Source organism: Mesoplodon bidens, assembly GCF_964165515.1.
Source record: "Mesoplodon bidens genome assembly, chromosome: 11".
In the NCBI taxonomy this organism is placed as follows: Eukaryota; Metazoa; Chordata; class Mammalia; order Artiodactyla; family Ziphiidae; genus Mesoplodon; species Mesoplodon bidens.
The window spans coordinates 29,054,696-29,072,300 of NC_138167.1; the positions used below are offsets into that span (position 1 = coordinate 29,054,696).

At 39.4% G+C, this 17,605-nt stretch overlaps 1 protein-coding gene across 1 annotated transcript; it reads right to left on the minus strand.

Annotated features, from left to right (window-relative positions):
* Positions 1-1,069: 1,069 nt before the first annotated feature.
* Positions 1,070-15,033, minus strand: TMEM19 (transmembrane protein 19). The gene is made up of 6 exons (XM_081249807.1): positions 14,327-15,033; positions 13,479-13,592; positions 5,807-5,944; positions 5,170-5,424; positions 4,110-4,319; positions 1,070-1,910 (listed from the first exon to the last, which is right to left on the minus strand). Exons 1-6 carry the CDS (start codon positions 14,517-14,519, stop codon positions 1,744-1,746), a joined length of 1,077 nt encoding a protein of 358 aa, XP_081105933.1. The 5' UTR covers positions 14,520-15,033; the 3' UTR covers positions 1,070-1,743.
* Positions 15,034-17,605: the final 2,572 nt, after the last annotated feature.

Sequence of the window (17,605 nt, forward strand, 5' to 3'; positions counted from 1 at the left end):
GCGATATGCGGGCCTCTCACCGCTGCGGCCTCTCCCGCTGCGGAGCACAGGCTCCAGACGTGCAAGCCCAGCAGCCATGGCCCACGGGCCCAGCCGCTCCGCGGCATATGGGATCTTCCCAGACCGGGGCACGAACCCGGGTCCCCTACATCGGCAGGCGGACTCTCAACCACTGCGCCACCAGGGAAGCCCTGGACACAAGTATTTTTTTTTAAAGATGCTCAGGTGATGCCAATGTATACATACACAAAGCAGATGGGTTGCGACCCACTGAGTTTCTTGGCTTAAGGCTTAAGTGTGTCAACTGTTTTTTAAAAAATTCTTCCTGAACCAAGTCATTTCTAGATAATCACTGTAGCAGGGTCACCAACAAAGAAAATAAAGCTTTCTCCACTCTGACAGTGGCTTATTCATGCAATCTCTCGTCAATTTTTCTATGAATGCAAAAGGGGAAGGGGAAGAAAGGTATGGAAATCACATGAGAAATATTTCAAAATACTTTAGCACAATAATCCATACTATGTTAAACCCCTTTACTACATACATCAAAGTGAAGAACAAAACTGAAAAGTAGAACTCACTTTGGTTGAGGCTATATGTAAAGGATAGCACAACTTAGAAGGTACATAATAGGAAATCATAGCATTTTCCAGTGAATTCTAGGACAGCAAATGAAATAATAATTGCAATAATTTTCCAGTGACTCTTTAACTGGTCAAGATGCCAATGTAAATCAGATTCCTAGACAAATTTCAAAGCTAGAAAATACATTAAAAATATTAAATTCAAGATAATTTCTGCTCAGAGACAAACTAAAACATATAGTAAGGTGCATATTTTTTTTTTTTTTTTTTTTTTTTTTTTTCTTTTTGTGGTATGCGGGCCTCTCACTGTTGTGGCCTCTCCCGTTGCGGAGCACAGGCTCCGGACGCGCAGGCCCAGCGGCCATGGCTCACGGGCCCAGCCGCTCCGCGGCATATGGGATCCTCCCAGACCGGGGCACGAACCCGTATCCCCTGCATCGGCAGGCGGACTCTCAACCACTGCGCCACCAGGGAGGCCCAGGTGCATATTTTTTAGACATAAGATATATCTCTTTTCCTTTACCTAAAAATAAATTTTTTCCATGCATTCTAATGGTCACATGAAAAAGACATTTACTTTTTTTCATCACTAACCCTGAGGAAGGAAGAACAAACGTGGAGTAGACTTCGCAGCTCACCAGGAACCAAACTCCACACTTTTTACAATAATAAATGGCAAGTAATTGGAGAAGTCCAGGATGCTACACTTGTTCAGGCTTCCACACACATCGGTTTAAATACTTAAAACAGATACAACATTTGGATAATTGGCATGGTGACATTTCTCTGCCACAACTGAGCCATTTAAAAATTTTATCACTTTTAGTCCCTTTACTGATTTAAACAAACAAAACAAAATTTATATCTACCATGCAGGAACTTTCAGTTAACTATATAGGGACATTATAGTTTCATTGCTCAAGTTCCATTCAGCAGAAGAAAAATATGAATAAATTCTATGAGCCTTGTCTTTCACCAAAAGGATATTAGTTGTTACAATGGAGTTCAGAGAGGAAAACGTGGAGTTCCATTGCAATGGAATAGAGGAGAAGCTGGCATTTCTGCTTTGTCATTACAATTACTCTTCTTGGGATGAAACTTGGAATTGCAAATTTAGCTGAATTTACCGAAGTTTTAACTTTTGTAAATGAAATAAAATTCACTGTCTGGGCCAAAAACCCCAAGCAGCTGCTGTTGGGAGCAAGAGGGCGACAAGGACAGAAGAAAACAGATTCACGGCATTGTTATCAAGAATGGGTTTCCCTGCTATGTACTTCACCTCATTTGCTGGGCTGCTGACCACCATGCCAGTGCTTTCATCCAAACCTGCAACGAAAAAGAAGCAAGTGAGGTGGAAAATCCAAATGACTTGAAAAAAAAAATTAGCTTTCTCCTCCAAAGGAGATAATCTTTCAAAGATTCTCAGCCATTCGTAAAATGACTTTAGAGGATAATGTATATGGTGAGTGATACGGAACCCATGATTACAAAAGGTCTCTTTGAATAAATGGGTTTCAATACACCTCAATGCTGCTCTCTCAACAATGCTGGAGTTCTTTCCAAAGTAGAAGGGAGAAACTGAAAAGCAGAGATGGCATGAAACTGGCAGACAGGGCTTGCCTTCCCAGTGGCTCCCCACTAAGACCAACCTGTGAGACTCCTGAGAATAGGAGCCTCTACAATGGATACCCAGGAGTAGCAAGGTGCTTACACAAAGAAGGCACACAAAGATGAATCTAATCTGCTCCCCAGCCCACATTTTTTTCCCCCAACCCACTCAATATGATCAGAAACTTCCCAGTTAGAGCCCAGTTTAGAATAAAACCTAGGCTCTTTAAAAAAATGTGTAATGGGTGTGTGTGTGTGTGTGTGTGTGCGTGTGCGTGTGCATATATGGTTACTAACCCTTTAGTATAAATTAAAATCAGTTTGCTTCCTCCTCAGCATCTAGATAAGACTAATGAACCTGAGAGAACAAATGTTCTGATGGTGGAAAGGGGAGTGGAAGGACAAGTCGATTATCTTGGGACATGAAGAGAACTGGGAGCACTGTATTCAGGGAACCATTCTCCAGATGTCTAGCCTCTTCACTGTATGAATCAAAGGAGAAAATGTGGTTGGTTAGAGGGTGGAGCAAATACACACCTAACAGAACATGTCAGTACACTGACATGACAGGAGAGCCTTAGATGCAAAGCACAAAAAATTCTGGAGAAAACTGACTCTCCCATGTATCTTTTTTTTTTTTTTTTTTTTTTTTGCGGTATGCGGGGCTCTCACTGTTGTGGCCTCTCCCGTTGCGGAGCACAGGCTCCGGACGCGCAGGCCCAGCGGCCATGGCTCACGGGCCCAGCCGCTCCACGGCATGTGGGATCCTCCCAGACCGGGGCACAAACCCACGTCCCCTGCATCGGCAGGTGGACTCTCAGCCACCGTGCCACCAGGGAAGCCCTCGCATATATCTTGAGTGGGACTAAAAACTCAGTGGGGAGGATAGCATACATGATGTCACAGTAGAAAAGTACATCATATGTGTATAGTCAGATTATTAGAATAATTATTTCTCAAATGGACTTGGAAAATAAATGGAAGGAGGGGCATTATAATGATCTGACTCCAAAATTCTGCATCCGTGGGATTAGATAAAGACCCATAAGCAAAAGCATCCGTCTCCTGCACTATCCTATCTTCCCTGCATAGCTTCTACTCATTGTTCTGTAGGAGTAATTCTCTTTCAATCAATTTAACACAAAAGAATGAGAAATTCAAAATGGTAGAGGAGACTTTGCTCTTTCATTCTGGGTCCCCCAACAACCTGTGTCTTGGCAATTGTTTTTATTATCACATCTCTTTTTTTTCCTTTTCCATATTTCTTCCCCATTGCTTTCTTTTTTTAAAGATTTATTTATTTATTTATTTTTGGCTGCATAGGGACTTAGTTGCAGCACGCGGGCTCTTCGTTGTGGTGCGCAGGCTTCTCTCTAGTTGTGGCGTGCGGGTTTTCTCTTCTCTAGTTGTGGCGTGCAGGCTCCAGGGCACTAGGGCTCTGTAGTTTGTGGCACGCAGGCTCTTGAGTTGACGTGTGTGAGCTCAGTAGTTATGGCACATGGGCTTAGTTGCCCCGCGGCATGTGGGATCTTAGTTCCCTGACCAGGGATTGAACCTGCATCCCCTGCACTGTAAGGCAGATTCTTTACCACTGGACCACCAGGGAAGTCACCCCGTTTTTTTTAAGGACATTTATTCAGTGTCATGATCAGAGTACTGCATTTAACAGTCAACAGCATGGGTGAAAAAAACAACTCTACATTAAAAATCCTTGTTGTAATGCTCTACACTTTCCACAGAAAAGAAACTAAAATAACTTGTTATACAATTAGGCAAAATACAGCCCTTGAATTTTTTGCCCATAAACATGAGTGTTGTCTAAAACATATCTTCTTTGTAGCAGCCACCACAGTGCATGGCTGAGTTCCCATTTCTTTAATACACCAGTAAGTTACAACAATAAGGTAATGTTCTTACCACTAAATTGCATGGTAGCTCCTAAATACGAATCCACAATTGATCCTAGTAATCCAGCCAGACCCCCAAATGCAATAATTGGCCACTGAGGAGCAGAAATGTCTAAATCATTAACGAAAACCAACTGCGTAAGGAAGTATGCAATGCCCACAAAGGTCCCACCAAGGAGACTGGAGGCAAGGCCCACCATCGTAACTCCTCCATTGGTCCCTAAAGAAGAACATGGATAAAATCATCTGGTTAACAATCAGCAAACACATAAAGTCAAAAAAGCAAAATATTTTGGTACCTATTTAATCAAGACTAATTTAAAGAAAGGGTTCACTTTGATGCAATCCAAAGACCATCCTACTTAGAAAACAGGCTTTTCTCCTCAGTAACTCCTGACATTCTAAGCAGTGATGTGGAATAGTTTAATAGAGCTAGACTGCCCGGTTTCAATCTTAGTCCTGTCATTTCCAAGTCTGGTTACTGTGGTGAAGTTACCTAACTTCTCTATGCCTTAGTTTACTCATTTGTAAGATGTAAACAATAAAAGGACCAATTCACATGGTTATTAAGAGTAAACAGTAATCCATGGAGAGCAGTTAGAACACTGCTTTGCACATAGTAGGTACTCAAATATGTTAACTGTTATGATGATGACGATGATGATGAAGGGGAAAAGAAGAAAAATGAGAGGAAGGAGGAGGAGACAATGATAAAGTACTAGTAGCAGTACTAGTAGTAGTAGTAGTTGATAATGATAATGGGGAAATGAGATATACATTGAAGCACTAACCACATAACAGGCTCCCAAGAAACACTGTATCATTTCCTTCCTTTTCCTTTCCCACTGATAAGCCTGTGGGCCTATCTCTATGTTTCTATATTGTTTATCTAGGAATTACTAACACTTCCTGCAAGTATTATTTATTATCACCGATTTAATATCCTATAGCGATTTTCCAATTAAGGAGACAAACTGAAATTCTTAAAAGGCTTTTAAATAAGAAACACAATAAATCAAGAGGCTTGTTGTTCATTTTTGTTTTTTAAAGAAATTTAAATAAAGACTCACCTACTGGAACTTTCTCCCAGGTTGTTATCAGCCTCGGTGGGCTTTTACTCAGAACAGTGCCAACTTCTGAAGCCCATGTGTCTCCAGCAGAGCAGGCCAGTGCAGCCAAGAGAGACAAACACATCCAAGAAGCAGTGTGCTGCTTGGAAAAATCTATTGGGATTTCCCCAGGGCCATTTTCTATCATGTATAGCAGGGCCAGCTCTGTGGGCACAGCTCCATTACAGAATACCTGAATCCAATTCCTCTGCCCACCTAGGAACAAACAAGGGAATGAAAAGGAAAAAAAATGTTTTCTCCTCAGGAGGAACATCATGCATTTATAGGAACTTACATTTCAAAACTTAAGAAAAGAAAAATGACTAAAATTTCAAAAATGACTAAAAGTGGGATGGTAACTTTGCCCACATTCTATATTGTTTTAGAATAATGAATGATAGACTTCAGTATTTCTAAAATTCTGCTGTTACTTGCTATTGTGGTAAAGTAATAATAAACTATATCAGGCTACTACTAAAGTAATTCTCATAAAATTTATGTTTCAATAGTCTAAACATGTTCTGATTAAAAGCTTATGATATGTTAAGATGAAATAAAGGTTACTATTTTAGGTAACATTAAACATAATTCATTCTACCTTCCTTGTATTCTGAATCTAGACGTTTCTTTGTTTCTCCCTTCCATTTAGTGAGTCTTGAGGAAGAAAGAAAAAACATCAGCAAAGAGGTGAAAAAGCTGAAATTTGCAACAGTTAGGATAAATCCAACCACGAGCCCTGAAAGAAACACATATATACACAAAATTACACTTAGTCCATACATTAATGCTGTGAAAAAAAGAATGATGTTTTTTCAGTTATTTTCATATTATAACTGGAAATGCTCATTTCCCATACATTTACATTTTTACCAACTAAGATATTACCAAACAGTATAGGGTCTTTCAAGTTTCTATTTTTTACATTTTCCCCCCATAGCCTGGGATTTTTTTCTACTTTACAAGGAAAATTCAATAAATAGAGCATCCAAGAGTAAATCTGGGAGAGAGAGGCATATAGAAAACAAATTCCAACATGACAGAAATAAGTCTCTCCTTATTAGTAATTATTTTAAATGTAAATGGGTTAAATGATCCAATCAAAAGATGGAGATTGGCAAAATGGAAAAAAATACGTGGTCCAACTATATGCTGTCTACAAGAGATTCACTTTAAATCCAGAGACACAAATAGTTTGAAAGTAAAAGGACTGGAAAAGATAATCCATGCAAATAAGTGACCAAAAGAGAGCAGCGGTGGCTATACTAATATCAGACAAAATAGACAAGCTCAAGACAGCATTCATGTGACATGATCTCCCTCTCTCCTTTTTTTTTTTTTTTTTTTTTAGCATTTCTTTTCTTTTGGGCATAACAAAATGCTCGAGGCTCATCTTAGACCTACCTTGCCCCAGTCCCGGAAGCAGACATTTCTGTGAGGAGCTCTGGTTCATTACAGTGGGGAATGGAGAGCAGAGGTCAAAATCTAGGCTCATGGTGTGTTCATTGCTACTGGGGTATATTTGCTTTTTGTGGACAAAGCAAGTGAATACACACACATACAAATATACACACATGCATATATATGCATGCTTATATATGGGCACGTACACATGTATATACACATACACATAAATATTTTGGAAATCTCAAGATCACACCAGTAACTCCAATTCCAATCTATCTCCACAGGTTCTCTTTTGCTTTTCCCCATTCCATATTTGTATGCCTTTTTCCTTAGTTAGAACTCTGGCCTCAAACAACAATGACAATTTCACTCATCTGCTCAATCCTCCATTACATCTAAAAAACTGTTTTAGAATTGCTTCACCCATACGACAACAAAAACAAACGTACTAAAAATAGTTTAAGATTTCTTTGTAATTCTCCCCTTCCTGTAACCCCAGACTGAAGGAATAAAGAATATAGTTAAATACTGGGTCCATAAGTTACTCTTTTTCTTTTTCTTTTTCTCCCTTCAGTGTGCTTATCGTATTCATTTAAATACAGTTGGGTTCATCTGTTTTAGTTTGCTTTCAGTTTTAGATCCCCCCTTCCCAACTTCACTGATATTCTTAAACATGCTTTTAAAAGTCACACTTATATAAAAAGGTATATTTAGAGAGATGTCACTTCCTCCCATGTCCCTTCTGCCCCTCCCTCTATATTTTGCTCTCTTTCCATTCTTTGTATGTATTCAACATCATTGTTCTCCAGTTTATCATTCCTGTGTTTTCTTTTATGAAGATAAGCAGATATATGCATGTTTTCTTATTTTTCCTTCTTCCTTACACAAAAGGTAGCATTCTCTATATGTGATTTTGAACTTTCAAGCACACTTTTGACAATTTTATCTTCCTTCTTTCAGGGAGAGAATGTGCTAGTCTGCCACTGAGTACTCAGATCAGTGGCACCCAAGAGTGGCAACCATGGGGTTCATGGTTGACAATTTCTGCTCTCTGTAACTCTTAAGATAAATAGATTGAGTTTTGCTATATGAAGATTTTTATTAAATAACACAATAAGCAAAGTTCTACTAAGTAACGGAATAGATATTAAATAATTATTAAATAAGTTACCATGTATTTAATAAATAAGTATTAAATAATAGAACAAGGGACCAGGTTCCTATTTCTGTAGCAATAGGAAATTTTCTATTGGTTAGCTCCATCCTGACTGATTGATCCATCCAGAGATACTCAGTTATTGGCATTTTACTTACGTTTAGTACTTTTTTTACTGAGAGTGCAAGAAATCACTATAACGCTGTATAAAGTGAAATAAAGTGCTTCAGCTCTGGCGTTGAACAGTCTCGAGTTAAAATCTTGACTCTTCCACTTACTTCTACATGACTAGATGTTACCTAACTTTAAGCCTCAATTTCTCATTGGTGTATTAAGAAGAATAATAATTCCTACCTCACTGGCTTGATGTGAAAAGTTAAATGACATAATTTTTATAATATGCTTATTATAAACCCAGCATGTAAGAGGCCCGTAATAAATGTTAACTAATATCATTGGCAATAATGGCAGTTACAGTGGCAAAACCTCAACATCATTATTATTGCACTTATGTGTTATTATTATAATAATAAAGATGAATATTATTATGTTACCCAACCTTTAAGGTTTTTCAATTGTTTTAAAATATATTACAAAATTACTACATGGGTATTGGAGGGGAAAGCCAAAACATACAGAAGTCAAAGTGCCTCTTTTCCTCACCACTGCCACTCCCACCCCTTCTCCATGGACAGTCATTGTTAACAATTTGTTCCACAGTCTTAAGCACACCCAAAGTGAGATGGCCCTAAAAAAACCTACACTGATATGCTACAAAAAGGCATCTACATCCTTTTTACTTCAAACGCCTCAAAATATCACATGAAGTGATCAGTGTTCAAGTTGATGACGGGTTAGGAATGAGGAAATAAACTGAAGCTAATGTGCTTTGAAGGAATGATTTCTTTTATGTAGTCTAAAAAATATCTTAGAACTTTTTGCATCTCCCAGTTATGACAACTTTTAGATTAGTAACTGCTAACTCCACTTGGTGTCTTTTCCACCTCTTCAACCCACCTCTATCATCTTTAATTGTCCGTGCTAAGGAATTAATTTGCATAACAATCGGATGCTCCCAAAGACTGTGAAGACTCAAGAATTATGGCTTCCTTCTGAGCTTAAAACAGGTAAATTCTATAACTGGCAGATGCCATCTAGGGAAGTAAAACAACACTGTCTACAAATGTCTTTGATAGTGGGAGTAGAGTTACCCGAAATTCCAACCAAGGGGACCTGGGAATAATATCTGAGAGACAAGAAAGGGAAAGGTAGGACTGGAATTTTATAACTGAATAAACTCAAACCTAATCAATTATATCATAAGTAATTTGCCTAGAGAAAGACTATGGGAATCAAAAGAAGGCGGGTTAGCCCAAAATATAGAATATGAAGGCCAAGAGAACCAGAGGTTGGCAGACTTAAATACTATATAAGGGACAGGACTGTTTGACCTGTGGATTTGCATTACTGACTGTTTCTCAGACTCTGTCTGACTTCTCAAGTGCTCTGACTGCAAGAATTGGACATGTCTGAACAGTGATGTTTGTATTCCAGTTGGCCCAGTAGTTCTATATTTTATCAGATTAATAAAGTAGCATTCTGGCTCATATATTAGTCTCTTATAACAATGGCAACATAAACCAGTTTTCTTGGCTCTAATCAACTCTGGGTACCTGACAGAATGAGGTTTCTATTTCAAAAGACTGAACGCCAGACCCGAATTATGATAACCGAAGAGGTAAGGCCATCCTTGTGAGAACACACAGAGCACAACTACTGGCCCTTCCTGACAACACCTCATTGGCTGTGCACTTCCATTACACTTACAGCATCTCCTTCTGGGGATTAAATGCCTCAAACCCATCTTACTTATCATCTGTCTCCTCTGACAGTGGGATTTTTATCTATTTTGTTCATTACTAAGTCTTCAGTGCCCAGAACAATGTCTGGCATATAGGGGACCCTTACTAAATATTTGTTGAATGAATGAATAAAAAAAAATGGGAAACCATTAAGCCTAAGCGTCTTGACAAGTGAAATTAAATTTAAACTTGTCAAGCCAAGAGACTGATGACAAACTGTCCACACAGACATGTTCAAAGGAACACACTGAATAACTAGACTAGACAACATTTTCTTGGAGCAAATCACCTGCACAGTGCTTTACAGTTTACAAGTACATTTTCACACAACCCCTCATGTGATCCTCTCCTTATTCTAGAAGCATTCTTTCTTTCAAGGAGACAAGAGCCCTTCACTTCAGTGTCCACCCTAAGCACTGCCTCAACCCCTCCCCTCTTCCTTCAACACTGAGGTGTATGTTCCTGTGTCATGGAGGACTCTAAACACCCAGATCCTGAGGAAGTTCTGAAACTCTTCTCATTCCCAAGCACACTAAAGACATGATATGGCAAACCTTAGTAAAATTCCTATGACTGTAATAGTAGTTGTGGAAGGAAAACAATACTAACATTTATAAAATACATGTTATTATTTTATGAGTGCCAGGTCCTGTGCTAAGCATTTTACACGTATGACTCCTCATGATAAGTCAATGCTATAGATAATATTATTCCCTCTAATTTTATGGGTGGGAAAATTATAACACAAAGTTTAAGTGACTTGCAGTCATACTTCAGGACAGTATTCCCAAGTACTATGATATACCTTGAATCAACATTACAGTTTTTTGTCCTTAAGGAAAAAAAAAAGCTCCAAACAAAAAAGATGCCAAAATTCAACAGAATGCAATGATTAGGAAAAGGGTAGTGGTTTTAAAATCAATCTACATATATTTCCTAAGCACTATTATAAGAGTGTGTAGCACTATTCAAAAAAGCTTAGGACACAGAAGCATATGATACACTCTGTGTCTTTGGGGAGTTTATTGTATAATACTTCATAGTTTAAAAAGATATGTTGGGGCTTCCCTGGTGGCGCAGTGGTTGAGAGTCCGCCTGCCGATGCAGGGGACACGGGTTCGTGCCCCGGTCCGGGAAGATCCCACATGCCGTGGAGCGGCTGGGCCCGTGAGCCATGGCCGCTAAGCCTGCGTGTCCGGAGCGTGTGCTCTGCAACGGGAGAGGCCACAACAGTGAGAGGCCTGCGTACCGCAAAAAAAAAAAAAAGATATGTTGTTCCACACATTATCTTGTTTGAGCCTCACCAATAAGCCCATAAGGACCTATTTCATAGGAGATGAAGAAAGTGAGTCTCTGAGGAGTTACGTGACATGGACAAGTTCACAAAGATAGCAGGTGGCAATGCTACAATTCAAATATATATCTTTTAATTCTTTTTTTTTAAAGTCTTTACTGAATTTGTTATAATATTGCTTCTGTTTTATGTTTTGGCTTTTTGGCCACAAGGCATGTGGGATCTTAGCTCCCCGACCAGGGATCCAACCCGCTCCCCCTGCACTGGAAGGCGAAGTCTTAACCACTGGAACACCAGGGAAGTCCTTATATCTTCTAATTCTAAATCAAGCCAGGTAGGAGAGGAGTAGAGGCCCAAGGGCTAGGAGGCAGAAAAGGAAATGGTAGTAGGAAAGAAAAAATGTGGAGGTCAGAAAAGTAAGAGGAGAAACAGGATCATATACAGCATGGAAGCCAAAGGAAGACAGTACTTCAAGAAGAACTTGACGCTTCTTCCCACAGGTCAAGAACAATGAAAACCAAGGCAAGGCTACCTGAGAAAGGACATTTTTAGCAAAGCGTAACTCTATATTATTATATTCAAGCAGAGATTGCTCAAATTATTTGCTATAAATGAGTAATTACTTTCAAAGTGCTAACAACAGATTTCTCAATTTCTCAACAGAACTTGAACAGTGTATCTCAATTATGAAGAAGGAAAATGAGCATGATTCTGAAAAACTGTGCCTAATAATAACAAGCACCCTATACATGTTGGCTATGTGCTAGGCTCTGAGCTAAAAACTTTATAGTAATTATCTCATTTAATTCTTACTGCAATCCTAAGAATGAAATCAGGGGTGGATCAAGACTTTGTGGGTCCTGAAGCTTATAAATTGGGGGCCCTCTTTTTTAAAAAAAAGCACAAAAATATCTTTTACCTCTGTAAAATTTACAAAACAAGAAGACCATGAGAGCACATTGTTAGGGCTCTTCCTAGAACCTTGAAAGGTACCATTGCAAATGAAATGCCATTAAGTTTAAGCTTTATTACTTTCATGATTTGTCCTTCTCTAGGTTAGATTTTTTTTTTTTTTTTTGCACAGGAAGCATTTATTTATTTTTTGAAATTTTTAAAAATTGAAGTATAGTTGATTTACAATGTTGTGTTAATTTCTAGGTTAGATATTAAAAACCCATTTCTCTGAAAACTGAGGTACAGAGAGGTTACGTGACTTTTCCAAATCCATAACTATTACTCAAACTCATCCTGCCTGATTCTAGTGCTTGTTCTTTTACCTATCAGGCTATATTGTCTCCGTGATGGCCTGCTCTAGTTTATAAAAGTTTATGAAACATCTGCTGTATGTGAACACAGAGGGGATAGGGTGTCTCTACAGTGCATTAGGGCTAATGATCATCAGCATTTTGAAGGCTGGGTAGGCACTTCAAGACCTGCCAGTTCTAAATAATCCTTATCCTGTAGTGATCTCAGCCAACAGGAAGTATTTGGTGGGGGAGGGGGGGAAATCCTCATGTCTTGGGGCTTATAACACTGGTAGGATATGAAAATCCCAAAGTCAAATCAGATCCCATCAATCCCCTGGTTCGAGGCAGGGGGGATTCTAGTTTGGGATAAAATCTTTACTGTGTCCTGATAAGCCCTGTATTATCTGGCCCTTACCTATTTCTTCAACTTTATCTTACTCTACTTTTCCTTTCCTTCCTATTTTCCAGTCAAATGAGCCTTATTCTCACACCTGAACAAGCCAGGCTTGAACATGTCAGGGCCTTTCTACTTGTTCTGTCAGTGGAACATGCTTCTCTCAGATCTTCTCATTTCTGACTTCTTCAGGTCCCAGTTCAAAACTACCTCTTTAGAAGAAAGGTTAATCCAGACCCTATCCACAAAAGAATGCCCCACATTCCCCAATATACACACTTTATTATCTTTAATTTTTTTCTCATAAACTTTATCGTTATATTAAAAGTTTTATGTATTTTATTTGTTTATTATCTCTGTACTAAAGAATAAAAGTTCCATAAAATCTGAAATCAGCTATATCCCCAGTTTCTAGAAGAGTGGCACACAGTAACTGCTCAACAAACGTTTGCTAGAAGAATAAATAAATGGCCTGTCCCCATCTCAATTCTGAAGAATGAATCAAGAATACTCAGTTGGGACTACTCTGCCTGAGGCTACTAACAGCAATTTCCAAGTGCTATTCTTCTCAATGGCTCCTCTATTTTACCTTGAGGAAAAATGTTCCAATGTTTCTGCTAGCAGAAAATTTAATCCAACTCAGGAGCAGAATAACCAAGGTCCTCAAAAGTCTATCCTACTAATCTAGTTGTTATCAATTACAAGGTTCAATTTGTACATCACACTAAAAGGGTACGTTAGTATCTGAAATTTTGACAGAATAGTAAAGTTGAGTAATGCATAACTTTATCCTTGTCTAAAATATGCAACATTGTGATTTATAGGCTCATATATTCAGAATTTAGAAAACATGAGTTTAAATTATATAAGCAAGCACTTATTATATGGTTAAACATTCAAAAGAAAAACATACCTCCTAAAGCCCCAGTATGATTTAGACTTTTCTTTTTAAAGCCATTAGAGACGATCAGAACAGGAACAACAACAGAAAACAGCCAACGCCAAGGAGAAATAGGCTGTAAGTTACCTGAAAAATTAGAAAGGTAGAGCATAAATTGTATGAAGGCTGCACAGGTTAGCCTTGGCTGCAAGCTTTGATAACTGCATTCTGGATTAAAATACTGTGGTAAGTAGAGAAACTTAGAGATAAAGCCACCAAAGTAAAATATTCATGTTGAGAATTATATATTTTCAGAGAGACAATCCTAGTGGGGAATGACCAAATAAGTCCTGTCCAAGTTTAGAGAACCATTTACAACTATTTATAATAATTTTTTTTTTTTTGCGTTACGCGGGCCTCTCACTGTTGTGGCCTCTCCCGTTGCGGAGCACAGGCTGCGGACGCGCAGGCTCAGCGGCCATGGCTCACGGGCCCAGCCGCTCCGCGGCATGTGGGATCTTCCCGGGCCGGGGCACGAACCCGTGTCCCCTGCATCGGCAGGCGGACTCTCAACCACTGCGCCACCAGGGAAGCCCAACCTCACTTACTTTTCACCAAGCTAGATGTAATAATTACATGAAATAAAAGACATTTGGGAACGGGTATAACTAGTATTATGACAAGCAGCATTTACTAAAAGCTTTAAAACGTTCAAGGCACTGCATATTTCCATGTTAGTAAATGCAAATCAGGCCGTGGAAATTAAGTAAACACAACAGTTTATAACCATTCAGAGGATATGAGTTTTGGCTTTCACAATGGTACTTTCTAAATTTCACCGATTAGATTATAGAAAGACAATTTAGAACATTCATACTCACCATAATAGGTGCTTGCAGTCATAGACATAATCCAGAAAGCTAAAGAAATGCAAATGATCAGACTCAATATAACTATATTAGTTATCATCTCTATGTATTTTTTGTATGTATTGTGGTCAAGATCTGTCATGAAAAATAACAGTATGAACACCTGGGGAAGAAAATATCTCGCATTTTTGAGAAAAATAGTCATTTAAGTTGCCAGCAAAACATTCGTGTAGAAGAGAACATAAATGCCAACATATTCCACCGTCCGAGAAAATAATATAAACCCAAACTATTTCCGGAAACTGGGCTGGTGGGGCGCTGCCGCAGAAGCCTGGGCGAGATTAACGCCTCCCTGGGAGAGCAAACCGCAACCTCTCAGACAGCGGCGGGCTCGCAGGCCGCGGTCCCGTCACACCTGAACTTCGCAGCAAGGAAGGTGAAAGGGAAGCGGAGACAGCCAATCAGCGGCCCGGGAGGGCGAGCTCCGCCGCCACCGCCCACCCACGCGCCGACGCTGGGGGTCGGCAATGCAGAGAGGCGAGGCGCGGGCCGGAATTTGGCGTGTTCCGGCGGCGAGCCCCGAGTGTCGGAGTGCGGTCACTCTCGACGGCCGCCCGCGCAGCCCTAGAGGCCGGGTCCAGGCGGCCAGGGCCGAGGACCCTTGAGCTCAGCTCGCTCCTTGTCGCTTGTCAGCGTCCCGTGGCTCGCCTCCTGCGCGCCTGCGCAGTCGCCACCCGTGGGCGTCGCCTCTCTCACGTGAGCGTTTAAAGGGCGGCTCCAAGGGCTAGAGGACCAAGCGAGGACTACCGTCAGCAGGGCCCTGTACGTTTGTAATGCTCCTTAGAGTCTGGAGGCTTGGAACACCTGTAAAGATCTTGTGTTTGAGGACATACCCAAACGCTGAAAAGTGAAACCACCACCAAGGCAGTAACAGAATAGAGGAATGAAAGCAAGTGAACTTAGACCCAGTAGACCATGTCAAGCATCAGATTCGAATGCTTTTTCGTCTGTGAGCAGTTCATGGCATACAATATTATGGACTTTTTACGGGTGGGGGATATATTGGGCTGTAGAAAGGGAATTTTATGACTGAGAAGATCACTTAAAAACAGCACCTGTAAGGTGCTGGACACTGTTAGCCGCTGGAGATGTAAAGATAGCTCGACATAGTTCCTGCTATTGAATTCTCAAGTAATTATTATGTGGAAGATTGTGGAAATTGCTCCCGCACCTCTCCTATTTAAAGTCAATTCACTTAGAAAGCAGAACGGTTTGTCACCTTAAACAAATGAATCTTGTGGCTGATTTCACGTTTTAATTAATTTTTGTTTGCTGGGTTAACAGTAACTAATTGATAATTACATTATATTCTGAACTTTTTCAGTTAATTGCTAACAGTGTAAAAAGAGGAAGCAACTCACTTTCAGACATAGTAACCAAATGTGTTTTAACCCGCTAAAAGTAATTACTTTTTGAAAACTCACACTGTATTATATGCCAAGACTATTTGAAGCTCTTTCCTTTGGTAAGGCATCCGATTAATTACCTGAGAACCAAATTTGTGAAGTAGGACTAAATAGTAGTGGACTTCCCTTACTATATGCATATGTAGCCTTTATGCAGAAATTATGTGACCACTTAAGTTTTGTCTGGGTTTGTTCAGCACAGGTAAGTAACTGGATTACCTTAGAAAGCTGACTGGCCAATATTAGTGATACTAGACAATTAGGCATAGTTATTATTAATAAAACCTAATATTTTTGTGGTTTGCATAGTGACCTTGTTTTTGTCTTTGCTTAGACAAAATTATGAACTGGGGGGCTTCCCTGGTGGCGCCGTGGTTGGGAGTCCGCCTGCCGATGCAGGGGACACGGGTTCATGCCCCGGTCCGGGAAGATCCCACATGCCACCGAGAGGCTGGGCCCGTGAGCCATAGCCGCTGGGCCTGCGTGTCCAGAGCCTGTGCTCCACAATGGGAGAGGCCAAAACAGTGAGAGGCCCGCGTACTGCAAAAAAAAAAAAAAAATTATGAACTGGTATTGCTTTTTTCCCCCCTTCACTTTAGTACAGTTACAGGGTTATCTTGTCTGATTTTGGTGTTCTTTGAGATTTTTATGTCTAATAGGAAACCATGGCCTGTGCAGGCCATCTTCTAACAACAATGAAGGCTAGCTTTGTCTGGCTAGTTCCTGAATGTCACGGATGATTTTCTCTCTCATGAATATGTAGCTAAAATTGCATATTAAATAATAACGGTGTTGGTGACTGACTCTTCAAATGAATATTTCTCTTCCAGTTTTTCCCGGTGTCCAATTATTGCTGTTGTTCTTCATAAAACAAGTTATTAGAGCTTAAGGCTGAAACAATTTGGGGGAATTAATGTAGTTAAAATATTCTTTAAAAAGAAACAATGATTTTACAATCTGATAATGTTTAGAGACAATCTGAAAACATTTCAACAAAGTCTTTTTCCATTTGCTTTAAAAGCCACTTTCTAGCAACAGAGAATTTTATGGTTAAGCATTTTCTAAACTATATTCCTCAAGATATCAGTAGGTATGCTACCCTCCACTACCACCTCCCCTCCAAAATACCTCTGATCAAATTTAAGGTTCAGAAATTTTGTTTCTTCATAGGACTGTGAGAGTGCACTAAAGGCTCTGAGAACTTAAGAAACTTTGAACATTTTTGTTAAATCTTTCCAACAGTTAATTGTTTTACCACAGATTACCTTCCCTCAGAAAACATTACAGTTTGAGAATTGTTATTGTAATCAGAGCAACAGACTGAAAGTTCATTGTTGGAGTAATAATCTTTAAATTTCACAATATAAATACCTATTTATGTTTAAGTGTTATTTGACATAAACATTTTCTGGGATAGACATTTGATACATAATATCAATTGTAAAAATCATCCCAATGACAAAAAGCACTTACTGATGCTAGGAAAATATCAGTGGGTTCTATGTACAGTCACTTTGAATCTAAGCCAAAGGAGTTATTTAGATTTTGTGAAATCTAAAGAGAAATGTGTTAATATTAGAATGGCTAATATAAACATGCCAGACCCGAGTCCCAAAAAGAAAAGAACATACACACAAACACACACTTGAAGGAACACAGAAAATAAAGACAGATGTGTAGACAATAACATTATAATGAGATGATGACTTTATCCAAGTTATGTATAAAACAGGACTCAAGGAGAGAAGCACTTATGTCACTTTGGTATGTTAAGGAAAAGTGTCACAGAGAGAGAGGGAGCATCAGAGCTAATACTTAAAAGATG